Below are 18005 nucleotides of genomic sequence, written 5' to 3'. Positions count from 1 at the left end.
CAACAACCTTAGCCACAGCAACGCTTGGCCGAGTCTGCTAGTATAATATAAAAATTGATTTATAATAAATTAATAAGGTATAAAAATATTGAAATAAGGAACACGTCTATGGAAAATTGAGCAGGATTTTTGCTGTTTTCATACTACAGTAATGACAGCACCACATTCATCATCATACAATAAGTAACTCATTAGTTTTTATAGTCTATTAATTACGCCCGTATTATCACAAGGAAACGTAATTGTGTTGTTTACAAAAATATCCTTGTTTATCGATCGTAAACATAACGAGAGCGGGTCGACGTCAACACTGTCGTTAAATTAATTCCTGATATTCATCGCACCCTGTGTCAAGAATGAATTACATCGTAAACAAACACATACTTCATATTGGTTATGATAAGCGAATATATGATGATGTCATATGAAAAAAGAAAACTTTTATCTCAAGAATCAATTTAAAACAGGAATGGCGGCAATCTATTTCTGATTGTTCAGACAAATCTCATAAGCCAAATTAATTATTTAAGCTTGAGCATGAGTTAAAGGTACAAAATTGTTTAAAAAATGTTCAAGCGCCTACTGAACTTCGCATTCAAGTAATTTTATGGGTATCATTCGTTTAGACTTCTTTCTTACTATACCGACATTTAAATCAAGTCAATAAAGTCAGCGTTTGCCTAATTAAGGTAGGTAAACAACGTAATAAGCTTGTGTTTATATACAATGAAATTAATGTACTAATTGTACCCATTGTACACATAGCTCGAACTGTTCTTCAAACACTTTCGATGGCGGAAAACTTAGGTCACGTATATGTATAGCCTTATCTACTTTAACTGTGCTGTAGGGTTGATATACATACAAACACATATTTAATATTTTACAGAAATAAACTGGTTTTACATCTTTTTAACTTGAGATAATATATCAAGTTACTAGACACTCTGTGTGTTACCTTTTTTGAACTTAATTTGTTGTGATAAAATATGGTCGAATAGAATCTTTGGTTTCTACTGCAATATAAGCTGCGCTGGGAGTGCGTTTGTATGTTTGTCTTATTACAAATATATATAGAGCAAAATCATTAAAAGCAAGTAGAGCAATTGGCCGGGACTTTTATTTGCCCAATGTGACTACTATCGATAGTAATTAATTAACAAAACAAATGTTATAGTCATTAAAAGCTTTAATTTTGTGGTTTTATTAGTTATAGAGTGCATATTTATATTTTGATTATGCGTATAGCACAATACAAAATCACTTTCACGGCTATTAAACAAAGAATATTTTTTATGACGACATAAAAAGTACATAAAATTTAAAGGGCTTCAGTTTTCATAAATACGAATGTGATTGCTTGTTTACTGTTTCTGGGTAAGTGCAAAAGCTAAATTGTAGAATTTAAATTGAGATGGTATACGGATAATCTTTTCTTAGGTCGTAAAAAAACAGAATTTAGTTCTTTATTTTAAGAGGAACATACATCATACGTCTGTCGCTAAAGTGACAGTTGACATTGACATCAAATTTGTGATCCAATCTAAGTAATCGTATACAGAATTTTCTTATTTATGAATTAGATTTATTATATGTTTTAGTCTTTGGAGTTTTACTCCTTCCTCATGGGGTGACCTTCCATTTGTTTTAATTTTTTATGTATGAATTGTCGTATTTAAAAATATATATTAGACCTACTTAATACTGATTAAACTTTAACTTGGATACTGATCTTAGTTTATAAGTATGTAGATGTCACTATAATATTTTGCCTTCGGTGACAACACTATCTTTCGTTTGGATAGGCTTAGCGAATATCGATCTGTCTAATAATAGACTTGCCTCGACAACGAGCCTCTGTATATTTTATCACAACCTTTTCACTTTTAACTATTGCTTTAAAATTCCATTTCTCCGTTTTTAATTGGTACGACGTCAATTAAAATTATTTACGGTTATATTTTTATTTCAGTAAAAAAGGAAACTATTTAGAAATATTTATTTTTAACATACTTTTTACGTACTTGGTTTATTTTCATAGTATTATTAATAGCAAGTACTATTATTTCTATAAAATGTTACTTGGCCATATTATTTTTAATTACCACTTAAGGATTTAAAGAATAAATGTTATAAATATAAATATTATATTAGATTTATTAATGTAAAATTTGCAATTAATTTATTACTTTAGGAATATTTCTAAAAATACATACATTAAAAAGTCTTATTATATTCAACAATCTACTTCAATGTTAATAAAATAATAAATACGTAAAAAGTACTAGCAATGTTTCGTAATAACCAGGATTATTATCAGTTATTAAGAGCTCTTGAGGGCCTCTAAACGCCGCTCTAAGTAATTACTAAGACAAAGAAAATTTAAAACAATTGAGGCTAATACGCTTAAGTAACTTTGAGTTCAGTCAGTGTAAAGTCTTTTATATTTCTTATAATATATAGAGTAATAGAATCCGTCTGTAGTAGCTTTAATAAAGCTTTTTTTTGTTAGTAAATTAATTTAATAGATAATACTGAAATCGGTCCTGTCATGTGGTGTCTTCGGAATTTAGTTTATTTAAAATTTAATCAATAAAGCATGTAGCGTTAAAGAAATTAGTAATGTTTTTAAACAAATATTCTTCTTAATTTCCCTTTTCAACCTCCTTTCGCGTACCAGGCAATTATAAAGACAATGGAAGTTCAAACCAATTATCTGCGCTGTAATGAGCCGTTTAAGTTAGTTACAAGTTTGAAACAAGTTGGGTTTTATTACAATAATTGAGAATCATGACTATAGAATATTCCTTTATATAAGCGTAAAAACAGCTGAAATAAAAGTAATATTATTAAACAGTATTAATTACATTAATTTGTTATAGTTAAAATATTTAATACAATGTAAAGTACGGTTTATAATAAGCTCTGTTCGTAACAATGCCTTTTTATACTATTATTTGGTAGCCTTAACTTGACAGTTATAATAATTATTAAAATTTAAATTAGCTGAAGTATGCCGACCTTTTCTGATTACGTCAGTGTTTAAAATCTCAATATATATACAATGTAAATAAATTAAATGTACCACAATCCAATACGTAAACAAATAAAAGCCAGTATTTGCTCAACCAAGTATTCGCACACCGTATGGCGAATATCATCGTTATCACACAACAATAATTTACTGCCACGGTGATTACGTCACGTACTCCACTGATTGGGGGACGAACTTGTGACCATACTTCACGACGCCATGAAAATATCATAAGTTTTTGTGTTTTAACAAAAGGTATTAAGGTAGTTTTTACTAGATGCCTAAAATTTGTCGCTGACTTAATAATATTAGACAACTTGATTGTATTAATTCCATCCATATACTAAGGTAAACTTCAGCTTTGATTTTTATTGAAAAAAATACTATTTAATCGCCAGCCTAGACTTATGAGGCACCTTTCTCTCAGAATAAAAAAAAATAACAATAGTAAATAATAAACTTCAAAGTGTGTTTTATATTGGAATAAAGACCACACTTTTAATAAATTTAGAATATTTTTTAAGCTCTGAAAATCTGTTTTATGGCTTTACAGGAGAGTTCATTTAAAACTCTTTAATTTTATTTAATTCTCACGGTAGACGGTCCCTACCCTTTCGTAGGCTCTATTATAAAGTCCGTCCCCTCTCGACTTGTAGTGAAATATAAATTATTCAGTATTCAAATATATTGTCCTCGACCGAGCGATAACGTGCTTGCGTTTCACTATTTATAGCTTCAGCACGGTAAAAGGGATGATCAATTTAACTACCTGTCAGGGAACTCTGTTTTTAATTATATAATGGATACATTATTTAAGATTCCGACTTTCTGTAGGTAATTTAAACGATAAATTAAGAATAAGATGCTTATGTTTGAATAAACAATATATTTATTTATTTTTACAAATATATTTTTAGAGTGTTCCGTTATTTTTGTATCATCACCAGCTGACCTGGCAAACGTCGTTTTGCCATGTATATTATTTATAATAAAAAATAGGGGTTGATCGTAGAAGGGTAAAAATGAGGGGTTGTATGTATTTTTTAATGCCGTATCATAAAAAAAATTAAAAAAAAAAATTAGGGGTATGAAATATAGATAAAAGCCAATTTTCAAACCTACTGAATATGCGTATAATATTTGATAAAAATCGATCAAGCCGTTTCGGAGGAGTATGGTAACTAACATTCTGACACGAGAATTTTATATATATAAAATTACTTTATATATAAGATTATTAACTTATTTGAATGCACCTTAAATGTACAGTCAGCTAATGTAAACAAAGATGTTGTGTCTTCCATGATGTTGCACATCGGTTTATCTCTTTTACAGCAAAGAGTTAAGTTAGGTTAAGAAAATACATAGTTGTTTTAAAGTGGGTTACTAGTATATAAAGTAGAGTGATTCTCAACGCGGCCCGGAACTCGCAAGTTTTAATTAAGAGACCGTTCGCCATTGATTCATTGGTGGAGCAATAAATAAAATTTCACGGATTAGACAATAGCATTTTTTATGTAGTAACAATCATATAAGCAGGTATAAGTAGTATTGATCTGTATATATATAAGTAGTAGTAACCTGAATTTAACGTTCACTTAAGTTCTAATGCAAATTAATACCTATAAAAAAAAGTGTGTAAGTGGATCGTAAATAGTCATCCGGGGGTATTTTCCGTTCCGTTAATGGAGAAAAATATCAAACACAGTGCCTGAATAACGTGACCTTCGAATATAAGCAGACAATTAATTTTTCTAGTGTTTGGTTTTAAAGTGTCAAATGCGAATTTGCTATGGGACCTTTTTTAACGAATTTTGGTCAAGTTCTTAAATGCAACACAACGTCAGTATAATGCGACTCAAGAATAATATTACGAACACATTTCTTACAATATCAATAGCAAATCTGTTCATTCAGAAGTATTTACGAAATACCTTTCTGTAAGATCTCGTGTGAAAATACGTAAGCCTTTTAAATCCCGTACCACAAACAGGATAACGGCGAAATAAACATATTTGAACGCAAGAATAGCGACGAGCTCAGAACTTTTACAAATTTTTTATTCTTCACACTATATGGTTTTAGTTTTTTTTATAGAATAGGGGGTAAACGGGCAGGAGGCTCACCTGATGTTAAGTCATACCGCCGCCTATGGACACTCTCAATGCCATAGGGACCGCGAGGGCGTTGCCGGCCTTTTAAGAATTGGTACGCTCTTTTCTTGAAGGACCCTAAGTCGAATATAGTTTGAATGTAAGTACTCAGAAAAAAACAGTGTTCTCTCACTTGTAGGAAAACGATAGTTTGCCTTTTTATCAAACCCAATCCAGAACCTATTCCTTCATTTAATAAGTATAGGTGTGTCTGAACTTAGAAAACATTTAATATACCATTTAATTTTGTATTTTGAAGATATTTTAAAAGTAATCGGTGCATCGCAAGTTAATTAGGTTTGTTATTAACTTTTGGAACATCAAATAAGAATTACCAGAGCTTATCCGGGTATGAATGATCCGGGTATAATGCAGAAACTCGGGCGCAAATCCGTTCACATTAATTCCACGTTTTATTGTACTGGGCTCTATCAATATTTAGGTCACGATCAGTAACCATTTGTTTGGCCGAATAAAGCGGAATTTCTACATTGGAACTTGAATTTTATGTTCATTGAAATAGTGCTTTTGCATTGTTTATTTTAATTTTTACTTCGAAATGAATCAAGTATTGGAGCGAAATTGAATAAAGGTAATTGGACTTTGAATGTTAATAAAACATTTTTATATATAGTTAATCTTTTTTAAATAGTAGTAAAGAAATTTAATTTCAAATTAATATTTCTGTCAATATAACATAAATTAACAATGAATTGATAATTTTGTGTTTTATTAACGTCTTCCTTCATTTTCTTGCATTCTAAGGAAACCGGCATGGAATTGGCATGTATCGGGTACAGCTACCTATTAGAAGCTACTTTCTGATTAAAAAAAACAAATAATTACGAAGAATGGTTGTAAACCACCGCGGCATAATATGATACTTTTGGATAACTAAACCTAAAACTTTCTTACTATGTATGCAAGAATGCTCCGCGTTGCTAATTAAAAAAATGATGATTATTATAATAAATATAACAATAATAATCTGTTCTATCTAAAAGTTAAAGACGGAAGAAGGTTTTGAATACAAAATGAAATAGTTCATATTGTCACGCAAATATTTATTCTAGTGTATTTTGCATATTATATACATTATGAATATTGCGTGTGCGTTCTACAAAAACTTTACGGCTTCCTGCATTATATTGTACTCAACCTTTGACCTGTTAATGTTACACTCGCGGATAAAGTAAGTCACAGTCGTGCTAGCTACAATTTATATATTCAATTGTCTGTAATTTCTTTATTATTAATCTTAGGACCTTTACACAAATTATTCGAAATTCCTCGATCTAAGACCAGATATTTTCGAAACTCGGTTATATATCGTTATATTTAATGTCCGCAAATCGGTATATTTAATGCGACTAAAAAATTCTTGCAAAATATTTTAAAATCTCTGGTATCATTAAATGACTATAAAATAATGTTTAGCATTATTATCCTCGTATATAAATGCTTTGATAATAACAATGGCGGAAATCAGTGTTTCGTTATCCTGCGTAGTCTATACATAGAAATTGAACCATTTATAACCATAAAATGACATATGTACCTAACATAATTTAATTGTGAAACAAAATGATTGATACTTTAATGGCAACAGTTAGCAGAGTTATATAGCACTCTCAATATAAACACATAATAAATCAGATTTATCGTCGAACAGTAAACTTTATCGAATGGAATTTCAATTAGTTTCCTTCAATATCGTTAAATGTTCAATGTTTTAAGTAATTAAGTCCAATTATTCATGTATGTTTTGCTCTAACCGAATGATTTTGTTCGAAAATGGGGCATAAATTTAGTTAAGTTATGATTTTATTCCAAGACATTTCAATATTTGTAAGTTATCAATTGTTTAACTTTATAAGTATTTTTATTCTAAATTCAAAAATATATTTTATAAATTATGTGGTTCTAAAAAAGTCATATACCTAGATGTGCCTCATGTTTAATTCTAGACATTAGTGAAAACTGCAAGAAATTCCCTGCAGTAGTTATTGCGTTTAATGTTATGTGTCCTACATAGAGGCGGAGGATTATTTTTTACATAATATTAGGGTAGACGAATTAATTTTATTATTGACGTTTTGTAGGCATTAATAATTTCTAATACGTCTATCTAGAACTCGATAAATATATTTGTCATTGTTAAGACAATTCCCGTAAGAAATGTTTTCGATAGACGATGTGTTTTCGATTTATTTTGCAAATCCGTCTAACACAACAAAATATTGTTTTTACAGAATTAAGAAAAGCGGACATCACAGCGGGTGGGGCTATAAACTGGACGGCTACTTAGCTCCATTTGCCCGTATATATTTCATACAAGCCACCGTTTTAATCCACGTCCGCTAAAAGCTTTCTACTGTAATGTTTGGTCAGCTCTCACTCCCAAACACAATTGGTTAGACAGAGAGGGAAAACCTTTTGTGTTTTTTCTACCAGACTAAGATTTGCGAAGTATTTTTTAGCTTCTTTGATATGAACCTTTGTTTGAGATTAGTAAGAATTCGAATATACCGTCGGATATTCTCATAACTTTGACATTTCTTACTTCTTAACGTTTTAACATACCCTAATTAATTACTCCCCTATTATAATAAAGTATTAATGTATAGGTATTTAAATTGTAAGTTTACTTATGTATATATAACGCTAAAGTAGAATAGATTTATTAATACTATTTGCAAGAAAACGCTACGGAACTCGTAGCAACCTCCGCCTCGTAGACGTCTACGGTCATATAATGCGGCTCGTAGCATACTTAGAATTGTCTACGAGTGTTTGACTACGTTTTTAGACCATTGTTCACTGTATTCTGTTATTTCAACTGCTAATATTTAGCTTTTGTTCAAGCTTATAATACTTCTCTAAGTATTCCAGTCTCATTAACATATATTTCGTAAAACAAACGGTAATTACCGGGATCCTGTTTAATTTTATAATTACTCCACCCTTTAAATAAAGTCTTGTGTCTTTTAAATATAATTATATAAAAAAAACATTATTTTATATCCGTAGGTATCCTAAGTCCTTTCTTAAATAACAAGAACATCATGTAGGAATTGATAATGTAATGCCATACGCCCTCTATTAAAGAAATATAAAAAGAAAACGATAAAGCAAGACCAACATAAGGAGTATTTTATCTCAGTAATATAAAGTTATGTATGTTTTAAATTTGGGCTTAAATAATGTAGGTTAAGCAATAAATTATAACGGGCCATTACATCTAGGGTTCAGCACAGCAAGGTCTAACCTACTTGGCTCTTTGCCAAACTCAAACCCCTACATACACTCGTTGAACATGCTTACCCAGATCTCTATATAGATTCAGCTTATTTAATGATAAGGTTTCTTCCGATCGTAAGTTTTGAATAAAATTAAAAAAGGAAGTCACGGAATTGATCCAAGCTTGGTTATGCATATATATAGATGTAAACTTTTTATGATGAAAATTTAATGATTTTTTTCCACAAATTACTATAACATCAGTTTTATTATTATAATTTAATTAATTTAGATATTCTAGTTTCTCGTTAAAAAGGATGGTATAAAGAGTTTAATCTTGATACGGTATATTCTTTATTTACGATATAAAGTTCTATTTAGTCACTCAAGTCTTTTTAATAAAAGCTGTTGGCAAATTAAAATATAAGCAGAGTAAGAGTAAAAACTGCAGTAATTAAAAGTGACGCATAATTTAACGTAACCACATAAAGGATTATAGAACCACACAAAAGTGTATTAAACTATATTTATAAAGGCTAGTTTAAGATCACTTACCTATGAAATTCATCTTGGTTGGGTTTTCACTTATCCGAGAAAAAAAAGCCTTATCTACCAACTCATAACAAACTTGAAATATAAAAAATATTATTTATTTCCCTAATGAGCACCAAAGTTTTCTATAGAAAATACATGATACGTATCGTTAACTAGTACTATAATAGAAGAAGAGAGTTGGGATCTCGGAAAATTACATCGTGTTCACGACACGACCGGCCGCCGCGGGTAACGGAAGGCCAATGCTGGAAGTTCTGACATGCTACGCTATTTATGCCGTCACTAACGCACACCAGTATCGGGCATGCGTTCGAGATACTCACACTAGTGTAAAATTAAGTGCGAAGGGAAATGGAAGAGCCATTGTCAATCTGTAATGGGGAAGGAAAAGTTGGTTCCCGTCAATTTGTGTATAATGATTGTAATTGCCGATCCCGTTCTAATCATTTATGCGGATCTCCTGGGCGTTATTCAACCCTAGTACTTTACACAAAAAGAGATAAAAAAGCTTCTAAAACCGATACGATTCAATGATTCCGATAAATAAAAGAGTAAAGTAAGAAAAATTGGCCGTATATTTTATTCGCTATTGGTTGAATGTGTGCGTTGCGCATGTGTAAGAACAAAGAGGCCGCTGGCTATAGGCGTGGCCTTCTGCCTGTGTGTGTGCATTAAATCTTTTATAGGTCGATGCATTAAGTAATTTACTATAATATCATGCATTTGACAGAGTACACTGGAAATATATTGCAGCGCTATTCTAGAGAAAATAAACTACTCGATTTACAAAATATTTGTAAAATCAACTTGATAAAAAACTTGAAGAATAATACTGAAAATGTTAAAACGGAAAGAGCTCTCATTTAGAGATAAGAAATTCCTTTCTTTAAAAAATGTTATCTTTAAAATATTGATCATTCAGATGAAAAAAGTCAGAATTTATAATATTCATTGAAGAAGCAAATATATCACAATTATAGTATTTAAAATAAAATGTGTAATAAGACAATATATACTTTGTAGAATGTTGTAGCGTTTCGTAGCAATAAAGTTGTAACGATGCATGGCGCAGGAACCAAATGGTGGTTTGATCAGATATTTCTTATTCTTTAATTACAATACATTTATATAAAAAGCAATTTATTGTCATTCATTTCTAATAAATTTATAATATATATATATTATTTTTAAAACCAATATATATATATTTTTTTTTGAACCAAATGTGCAACCAACAATTCTATCGTCACAAGCACTGTTTTTAAGAATGAAATTTGTGTTGCAACTAGCTTTTATTCATTGAAATTTTATCAGCGTGTTACAGGATTATTACTGTATTCTGTGCAATAAAGATAATAGGAATAGGAGAACTGAAAATAATAAAAATCATAGGAAAAACAGAAATATTTCGGCCGTTGCAATTGTATATGTTATTAAGTTAAGATAACTGCAAGTTATGAGATTTTAAAGCATATTTTAATGAGTACCCTTCCAGGCTTTCACGTATTTAAAGTAATTCTTAGTGAACTATTCACAGCACGCAATTGAATATAGATTAATAGAGCATAAGAATTCAGATTGTTCCACAGCGGCGTAATGAAAGCGTGGCATTTTAATATAATATTCAAATTCAATGTACGAGTATATAGACGTCGCTTTTGGTATGCATATAAGGATATAATTATTGTGAATGATTTACATATTATTAAATGCGTTAATAAATACCAAGTTTAAAAGTAAGTAAGTTAAAATAGCAAAAAGTTTATTTAATATTTCATCTTTATGTATAAACTAAATAAAACTGATTAAACAGAACAATTTTATAGATCATTATTATTTAAATTATATTTTGTATCAAATTTACGTTACGTAAGTATTTTACGTAACATTTAAATTTACGTAGCAAGAAGTTTCCTACGGCCTTATTAATTTTATTGATGCCTATCAAGTGGGAATAGCCCGGAACCTGGGGATTGATTTATAATCTAATTAAGAACTAGCTACATAAGCCTACGAACAAATACTTTCCTTTTTAGGTTACAAAAATACTATCCACAGACAATATGTGGAAAATGTTTAAGACATGTCAAAACATTCTGGAAGCTCAAAAATATTTTTGTATTATTATTATTACTCTACATATTATATTGACAAATATGTGCACTTAGCATGTTTTTTGTAAATGTATTTATATTGTAAAAGTAAAGAATTCAACCGAACAGTGCATTTTATTGTTATCTAAAGCTAACCGCAGCATTCCTATTAGCATTTAAAAGAAATTTAACTAGAAAAGGCTTTATATATTTGTTGCACAATAAAGTTGAAAAGCAATAGAAAACTTATGAATAATATTACGGATAGTAAATATATACTTATTTGTTCTTTAAAAAATAATGGACAGTTAATTCACTTTTGACCTCTAGGTAAATTGAGATAGTGAAAAAAAACATCAACTCTTTATATAGTTAGAATAAGTTAGATGAACATTACCAGTTTTGACGAGAAACTATGTCACTAGTACAAAACAAAATTTCGCCCTGGGCACGTCATAAAAAAATATGTTTAATGCTTAATATTTGTGATGATTGCCTTGTCTAACTATTTATCAAACTAAAATATAATAAATAAAATAATATAAAACATAATACATGTGTATAATTCCCTGTGTGGTTAATTTTTTATTTTATTTTAGTAATATGTGTTATAGTATAGTAGAAGTTGTATTATATTTTATAACGTTAATCAGTATATAATTTTCTCTTTTTCTATTATATTAGAAATATTACGAAGATGAAACCTCCGATTGCCGTGTATATCAAAGACCATAAATAAATTAAATTAACAAACGGGAAATCAACGTGTCAAAAAACTCCATAAATTTAATTATTTCCCATCAATTGGTGGTGTTAGCATTGCGTTACATAATAATGTGTTTTTGAAAATTATCGGTCATTATTAATTTAAAATAAGAATTGATAGATTTAGGTCGAATTTGTATCGATCTTAAATCTGAACACGCAAAGCATGACCCACTAAATAATTTAATGGACAGCTATACCTTTATATTGCTACGATCGATGACAGAAATCTTCAAGAATAAGCTCTGAAAATATAAGTAACATAGTCTTATTATTTCCATTCAGCTATTTCCTTGGCTTTTCTTTTAATATAAATTATATGATGCGAAAAAACATCGCTTTTATTGTATAAAAATGAGTATGTTTTATATTTTTCGCATTTGTGCTTGCATAGATTATACCAATTCAGAAATACGCCTAATGAGTTTAAAACATAGTTTGCATAGAAGTGGTTCAGAGCGCTATTTAAGTCATGGCATTGAACTACTTACCCACACTTCAGCCGCTTTTCAACTTTAAAACCGTTTCAATTTAGTCTCGAATATATTACCGATCGTTTTCACCCTAATTCGAGAGTTCCTTTTGCAGCTCAAAACTTGGCTAGTCTGCGAAGTTTGACAAAAACGATGGTTTAAGAAAAGGAAAAATAATGCGAAATCCGAAAAGCGTTTCGTTGTTCAATGGTGTGAAGTAATTCGTAAGTTTATATGAACCCGGCCAGCGTTCTTCGCTTTTGCCTTTCAAAATAATTGCGTAATTAAAGTATGAATACTATTGGACCTTAAAGTATCCTTAGTCCTTTCTTAATTGAATCAACAGTCGCAGGCATCAGTAATTAATTAATTAATTTTAGACATGCATCTATCTGTACGGTTCCCTATGTTGATAAAGTTTTTTTAAACATTTTAGTAATGTGTGTTATATAGAAGTTGTATTAAGCAATCCTTCTAATTTTGTCTAAAAATCAACTGCTTAAATGTCTGAAACTAAATCCATCTCGTTCATGCCTACAGTAAAAATACACTCATCGTGCTCTAATACGGAATTTATGTGTAATGAAAAGTTAAGTGATTTGGAAGGGTAGCTGTAATGGCTTAGATATCGCCGAATTCACGTGTTATTGCTAAAATTTTGTATAAATTTTCGTCGTTAAGGCTTGATATTAGAATTTAAATACTGTTGGGATGTTTTACTAGAAGAAAACACTTTTTCAACGAATTGAAGCTATTAAAAATTTATAATTATTTTATATATAAATTTTCCGACGTTTCGCGTGCTTTACAGCGTGCGTGGTGACGGTGACTGAAGACAAAGGGGTGTTGAATGTCAAAAAGTATTACAGCTGTAGAAAAGTAATTATCTGTATTTATAAAACATAGCTTTTATCCATTGAAAAAGTATTTTCTTTAAATGTGTAAAAGTTATGTAATAAAAGACAATACTATGTTTTATATGAATTTTATAATTTGTATATTGAGGATATATATTTGTATAGTAAGTGAAAACATAAAACTGTGTAATTTTTGTCTGTCCTATTTTACCTTACAAAGATGTGTTTAACAGGGGAGGGGGTACCAGTCCGCATTTTTGTGCTTACCTGAAAATAAAAGTGTTAATTGTAATTTGCATATATGATACTAGGAGATGCAACAAATCATTCTTACTATAAAGAGCCTGTTTGACATGTACATCATAAGGTTTCTTTACTAAATGAAAAACTATTCAGATTTTCAGTAGTCAAAATTCAAAATCGTTTACTGCATCCTTACTAGCAATTACCGAAAGGAATAGATTTCTTTGTAAATTCTACTGAATACTTGGTGAAATTTCAAGTAAAGTCTCGAATAATAGTAAGACTTTAATATTGTTGATATCAGGTGTTTCGCAGTCGGTAGTGGAAGCGGACGGACGATAAAACGGCCGCCACTCAGCATTGATTTCATTTACAATTCATTTGATATACTTAACAGAAGGCGCCTCGGCCCTAGGGTTGGTAGAGAAAAGATTTTATGTTTACGTAGCTATACTTAAAAATTTTAGCAATTCATATACTAATTTAATTATTTTGACAGCAATTAAATTGTCAGTCAGTAAAATCTCAGAAAAACCATTAAAGAAACCTCTTATTAAAATTATATTATAAACAAAAGATAAACAGCGTTGCGTACATTACAACCTTCTTAATTCATTTTGGGTTGCAACAAAACAATTGGGATGAATTAAATTTTATTAATTGGCCTGTAACAGCCCTAATCCCGTATAAGGTTACACAGCACAAGTGGTCCGGGTAAATAAGCTTTCTTATTCACCCCCCTGCCCACTTTCATACCCCTCCGCCCGCGATAAGTGTTAATGGTCTGTTTGCTTTGCTAATTAGAATAGCTTTTGTCTCTGTGTTTCGGCTTTATTTTTTACATTTCGGTATAATTACGTAATTATATTATACGGAACACGATCTATTTAATGTTTGCAATGGTCCTATAATATTCGACTGCGTCCTTACTGGCCGAACAATTTTAATAATTCATACAATGATAAGTTAATACTTAATTTTTAACATAAACCTACAGGATAACCTAAGGGTAAAACCCAATTTCTATGTAGTTTGTAATATCCGTTGTTCTGAGGTCGTAAATTTGGAATTAAATGGCACGAAAACTGAATTGCTATCGCTATTGAATGGCCTGAATGCACGTAGTGAAGAAGTGCGTTACTTTGCCATTAGTACTAATTAAGTTTAATAATAATAATAATCAGTGGCACTACAACCTCTTTAGGTCTTGGCCTCAGATATCTGAATATGTTTAAATCTAATAGGCAAGTAGGTGATCAGCCTCCAGTGCCTGACACAAGTCGTCGACTTTTTGGGTCTAAGACATGTCGGTTTCCTCACGATGTTTTCCTTCACCGTTCGAGCAAATGTTAAATGCGCAGATAGAAAGAAAGTCCATTGGTGCACAGCCGGGGATCGAACCTACGACCTCAGGTATGAGAGTCGCACAATGAAGCCACTATATATTCAGAATTAACTGATTCTAAAGTTATACATTAAAGATCGAAATTTCTAATAGGCTTGCTGAAAACTGACTCGAATTGTATTACGTTAACACTACTGTATTTTTCATAAAAGATGATTAAAGTCTGATGTTATACATGTAAAGCGAAATATACAATACCCGAAATCCTTTTAAAACATAAACGAATTTTTAGAACGCAATCCAACTTGTGTAGGCGAAAAAATAACCCGTGCGTCTTTGACCTATTCTGCCAAGCTCTGTATATAATTAAAAATAAAAGAATCTACAAACAAAGAGTACAGAGGTTTGCGAAAACAAAACGAGCAGTTTAAATACAGTTCCGTGTGCCTTGTAATAAAACCTAATTGCTCATTTGGGGCTGTAGTTACCAGTAGCAAGTTGTTTGTTTTATGTCTATGCTTTTGATTAGAGATATTCTAACGACTATATTTTATTTACCAGTTTGAATAGTCTCAATAAACTCCGTGAAATCTTTAAATATTACAAAATGGAATATCAAGTTTGTAAACATTGTGTTAACAGACATGCAAACATTCAAAAACATACATATGTGTGATTAATGTTTGGACATGCAAATCTCTCCTGTCTATTGTAACGATATTTTAACTATGAAAAGACACAAGGTTTTCTTAGTTATATTTCATGAACACGTTCGTAATAATTTTAAAGCTATGTATATATGTATGAGTTATAAAAATGTTTGCTAACAATAAGTAAATTTTAAATTCTGTATTTCTTACGTATACGAGATAGAAGTAGAAACAATATTACCAGAACAAAACTTATTAAAGTTGTGGTACAATGTTTTCTTATAAAAATAGTAATACCAAAAATTCCCAACACACAAATATGATTTAACTAAATAAATTTCTTGCTCTTTTATTAAAATTAATTTAATTAAACAAAAAAAAATCAATTACAACCTTCAAATATAATAACTAAAATATTTTATTAAAAGTCCTTTTAGGCAAGACTCCGAAGATAATGGCGTTCCTCCTTAGAATAACTAATTTTTTTTTTTTGAAAGAAATAACTTTATTAGACACAAAATACATTAATTGTTTCTATAAAGTAGAGTGCACTGGCCCCCACACTAGGATTCCCTGTGTTGTGGGCAGCCAGTCTCTTCCTTTTACATCTAAACGTTACTTAATTAATTAATTCTACTTAACAAATTTATACCCATACTATTTGTACGATAAGAATGTTTTCTGTGTTTATCAAACTATAGTAAGTATAGTTAGTATATTCCAATTAATATAGTAAACACTATATATTACAAATATCAACTGAATAGTATATGGTGTTCAATATTATAACGCAACCCGACATGGGTGTCATAATTTTCACTACGTATGCTTAATTATTTTTACTTTAAAAACACCTCTGAGATCTTTGAAAGTGTACATTTGCTAGATAAAGTGTAGAAACACATCGAGGCAATTGCAAGGAAAATAGTTTGGTTTACAAAGCTAAGTTGCCTTAGTAAATAGAATGCAGTGGAGTGGGCTGGACGGAAAAAGCTAACGTAGACGGGACGTACGTATCAAATTAGCGTATATTCTATCCGCTATCAGGCTGAGTGGCCGATAGGAGGCTACGTAAGTGATAAGATCTTAGCTTTAAGTAGAAGCCACACTGAAAAAAAATTGTGATTTGCCAATCCTTATTTCAAATCTCAATCAGAATACGCTATTTTAATTATAGCAGTAATATTAGATATAGTTTTTATGAACGGGTAGGTATATTATCATTTAATGACATTTAAGTCAACCTTAAGATAAGATTTAAAAACAAACTTCATGTTTTGGGTGATACATTATTACTTGTTTTCCATGAGTTCAAATTAGAGGTGTGGTAATTTCTCTACCCGCATTCGCCTCACATCTAAACTAAATTAACTGAGTCATAGCTTACAGTTTGCACCACTCCGTATTTTCTTTCGTATTAATTCATTGACAGAGAAGATTGAAAAGCTTTCTCGGGTTTATTTATTAACGAACTTACCTTTTATTTTTTAAGACATTATCGTTTATGGAACAATATTCGATAGCTACCTTCATTTTTAAATGTGAGTGATCGAATAATTCGGATATGTAACATATCGAACGGTTAAATGGCTTACAATTTACATAGATTAGAGTATCATATTACGAAGATATGTAGAAAAGAAAGATATTAAATAGTAATTGTAGTCGAAACAATTTCTTTATTAGTTGTTTTTGGCCACGTATTCTGATTATCCATAAGCATAACTAAACAGAACTGTAGCTTTAAATATAACAAATACAAAAAGAGAACGTTTTATGCTGAAAACCTGAATAGGTTCTACTGGAGGTCCCTCAGGATATATGCGAACAAAGCCGCTGCTATACTATTATTAGACCCTGTTATATGACAGATTTACGTAAGGAATATTATTAGAATTCAAATACCTTCATATTATACAAGTATAAACAGGTTTTCAGTTTGACTCAGCTTAACGAGCCAAAACGTACGTATAATTAATGAGTCTCTTAATGAATTTCTTTCACATACAATATTGTAAAAGCCGAAACATAAATATCTAAATACAAATTTCTTCCGGTATAAATACCAGGTAAATTTATATAAGGTCTACTTTCAAATAAAATATATGTAAGTTATAAAGTTACTATTACAATTATCTATATTGATTATACACATTTTGATATCTATATTATCCAAGACATTATGCATTTTAATAAATTGAAATCATCAATTAACATATGGATAACAACAGGTGAAACGATCCCTGCTTTATGACTTAACCTTTAGATGTAATCATTGTTGCATAAATGTAACATCTATCATATATATCTGCTATATTAACTACCTTTTTGTACGATTTGCACTTAGATGACTATTACAAAACCAAAGGTAGAATACATACTTAGGTAGAATACAGATAACCAAGCAAGCCATATTATGTATAACTATAAGCACCTATGGTACTCAATAGCAAAAAGTAATAGTGACAATTAGAACTAATTATCGTATTTTGTTTACACAATATCATTTCTTGTATTTAATTTTCACCATGATTATGACGATGATAAAAATATAATATGTTTTAACTACTAGTCTGCATACACCTAGTAGTACATTT

The 18005-nt window shown here is 30.2% G+C and overlaps 1 protein-coding gene across 7 annotated transcripts in view; it reads right to left on the bottom strand.

Annotated features, from left to right (window-relative positions):
- The window catches only part of LOC110992808 (complexin), a 122362-nt gene that overhangs the window by 16687 nt on the left and 87670 nt on the right, over positions 1–18005 (bottom strand). Inside the window, exon 1 of one of the 7 annotated variants that reach the window (XM_022259269.2) lies at positions 8983–9214. The exons of the other annotated variants lie outside the window; for them this stretch is intronic. Within the exon in view, the coding sequence (XP_022114961.1) occupies positions 8983–8995 (13 nt within the window). The 5' untranslated portion in view covers positions 8996–9214. Of the gene's footprint in view, positions 1–8982; positions 9215–18005 lie in introns of those variants that run through there. 7 annotated transcript variants of the gene reach the window in all.

This window comes from Pieris rapae, chromosome 2 (assembly GCF_905147795.1).
Source record: "Pieris rapae chromosome 2, ilPieRapa1.1, whole genome shotgun sequence".
Taxonomy (NCBI): domain Eukaryota; kingdom Metazoa; phylum Arthropoda; class Insecta; order Lepidoptera; family Pieridae; genus Pieris; species Pieris rapae.
The sequence above is the reverse complement of the archived record's forward strand: the minus strand, read 5'-3'. Positions and strand labels throughout refer to the sequence as shown.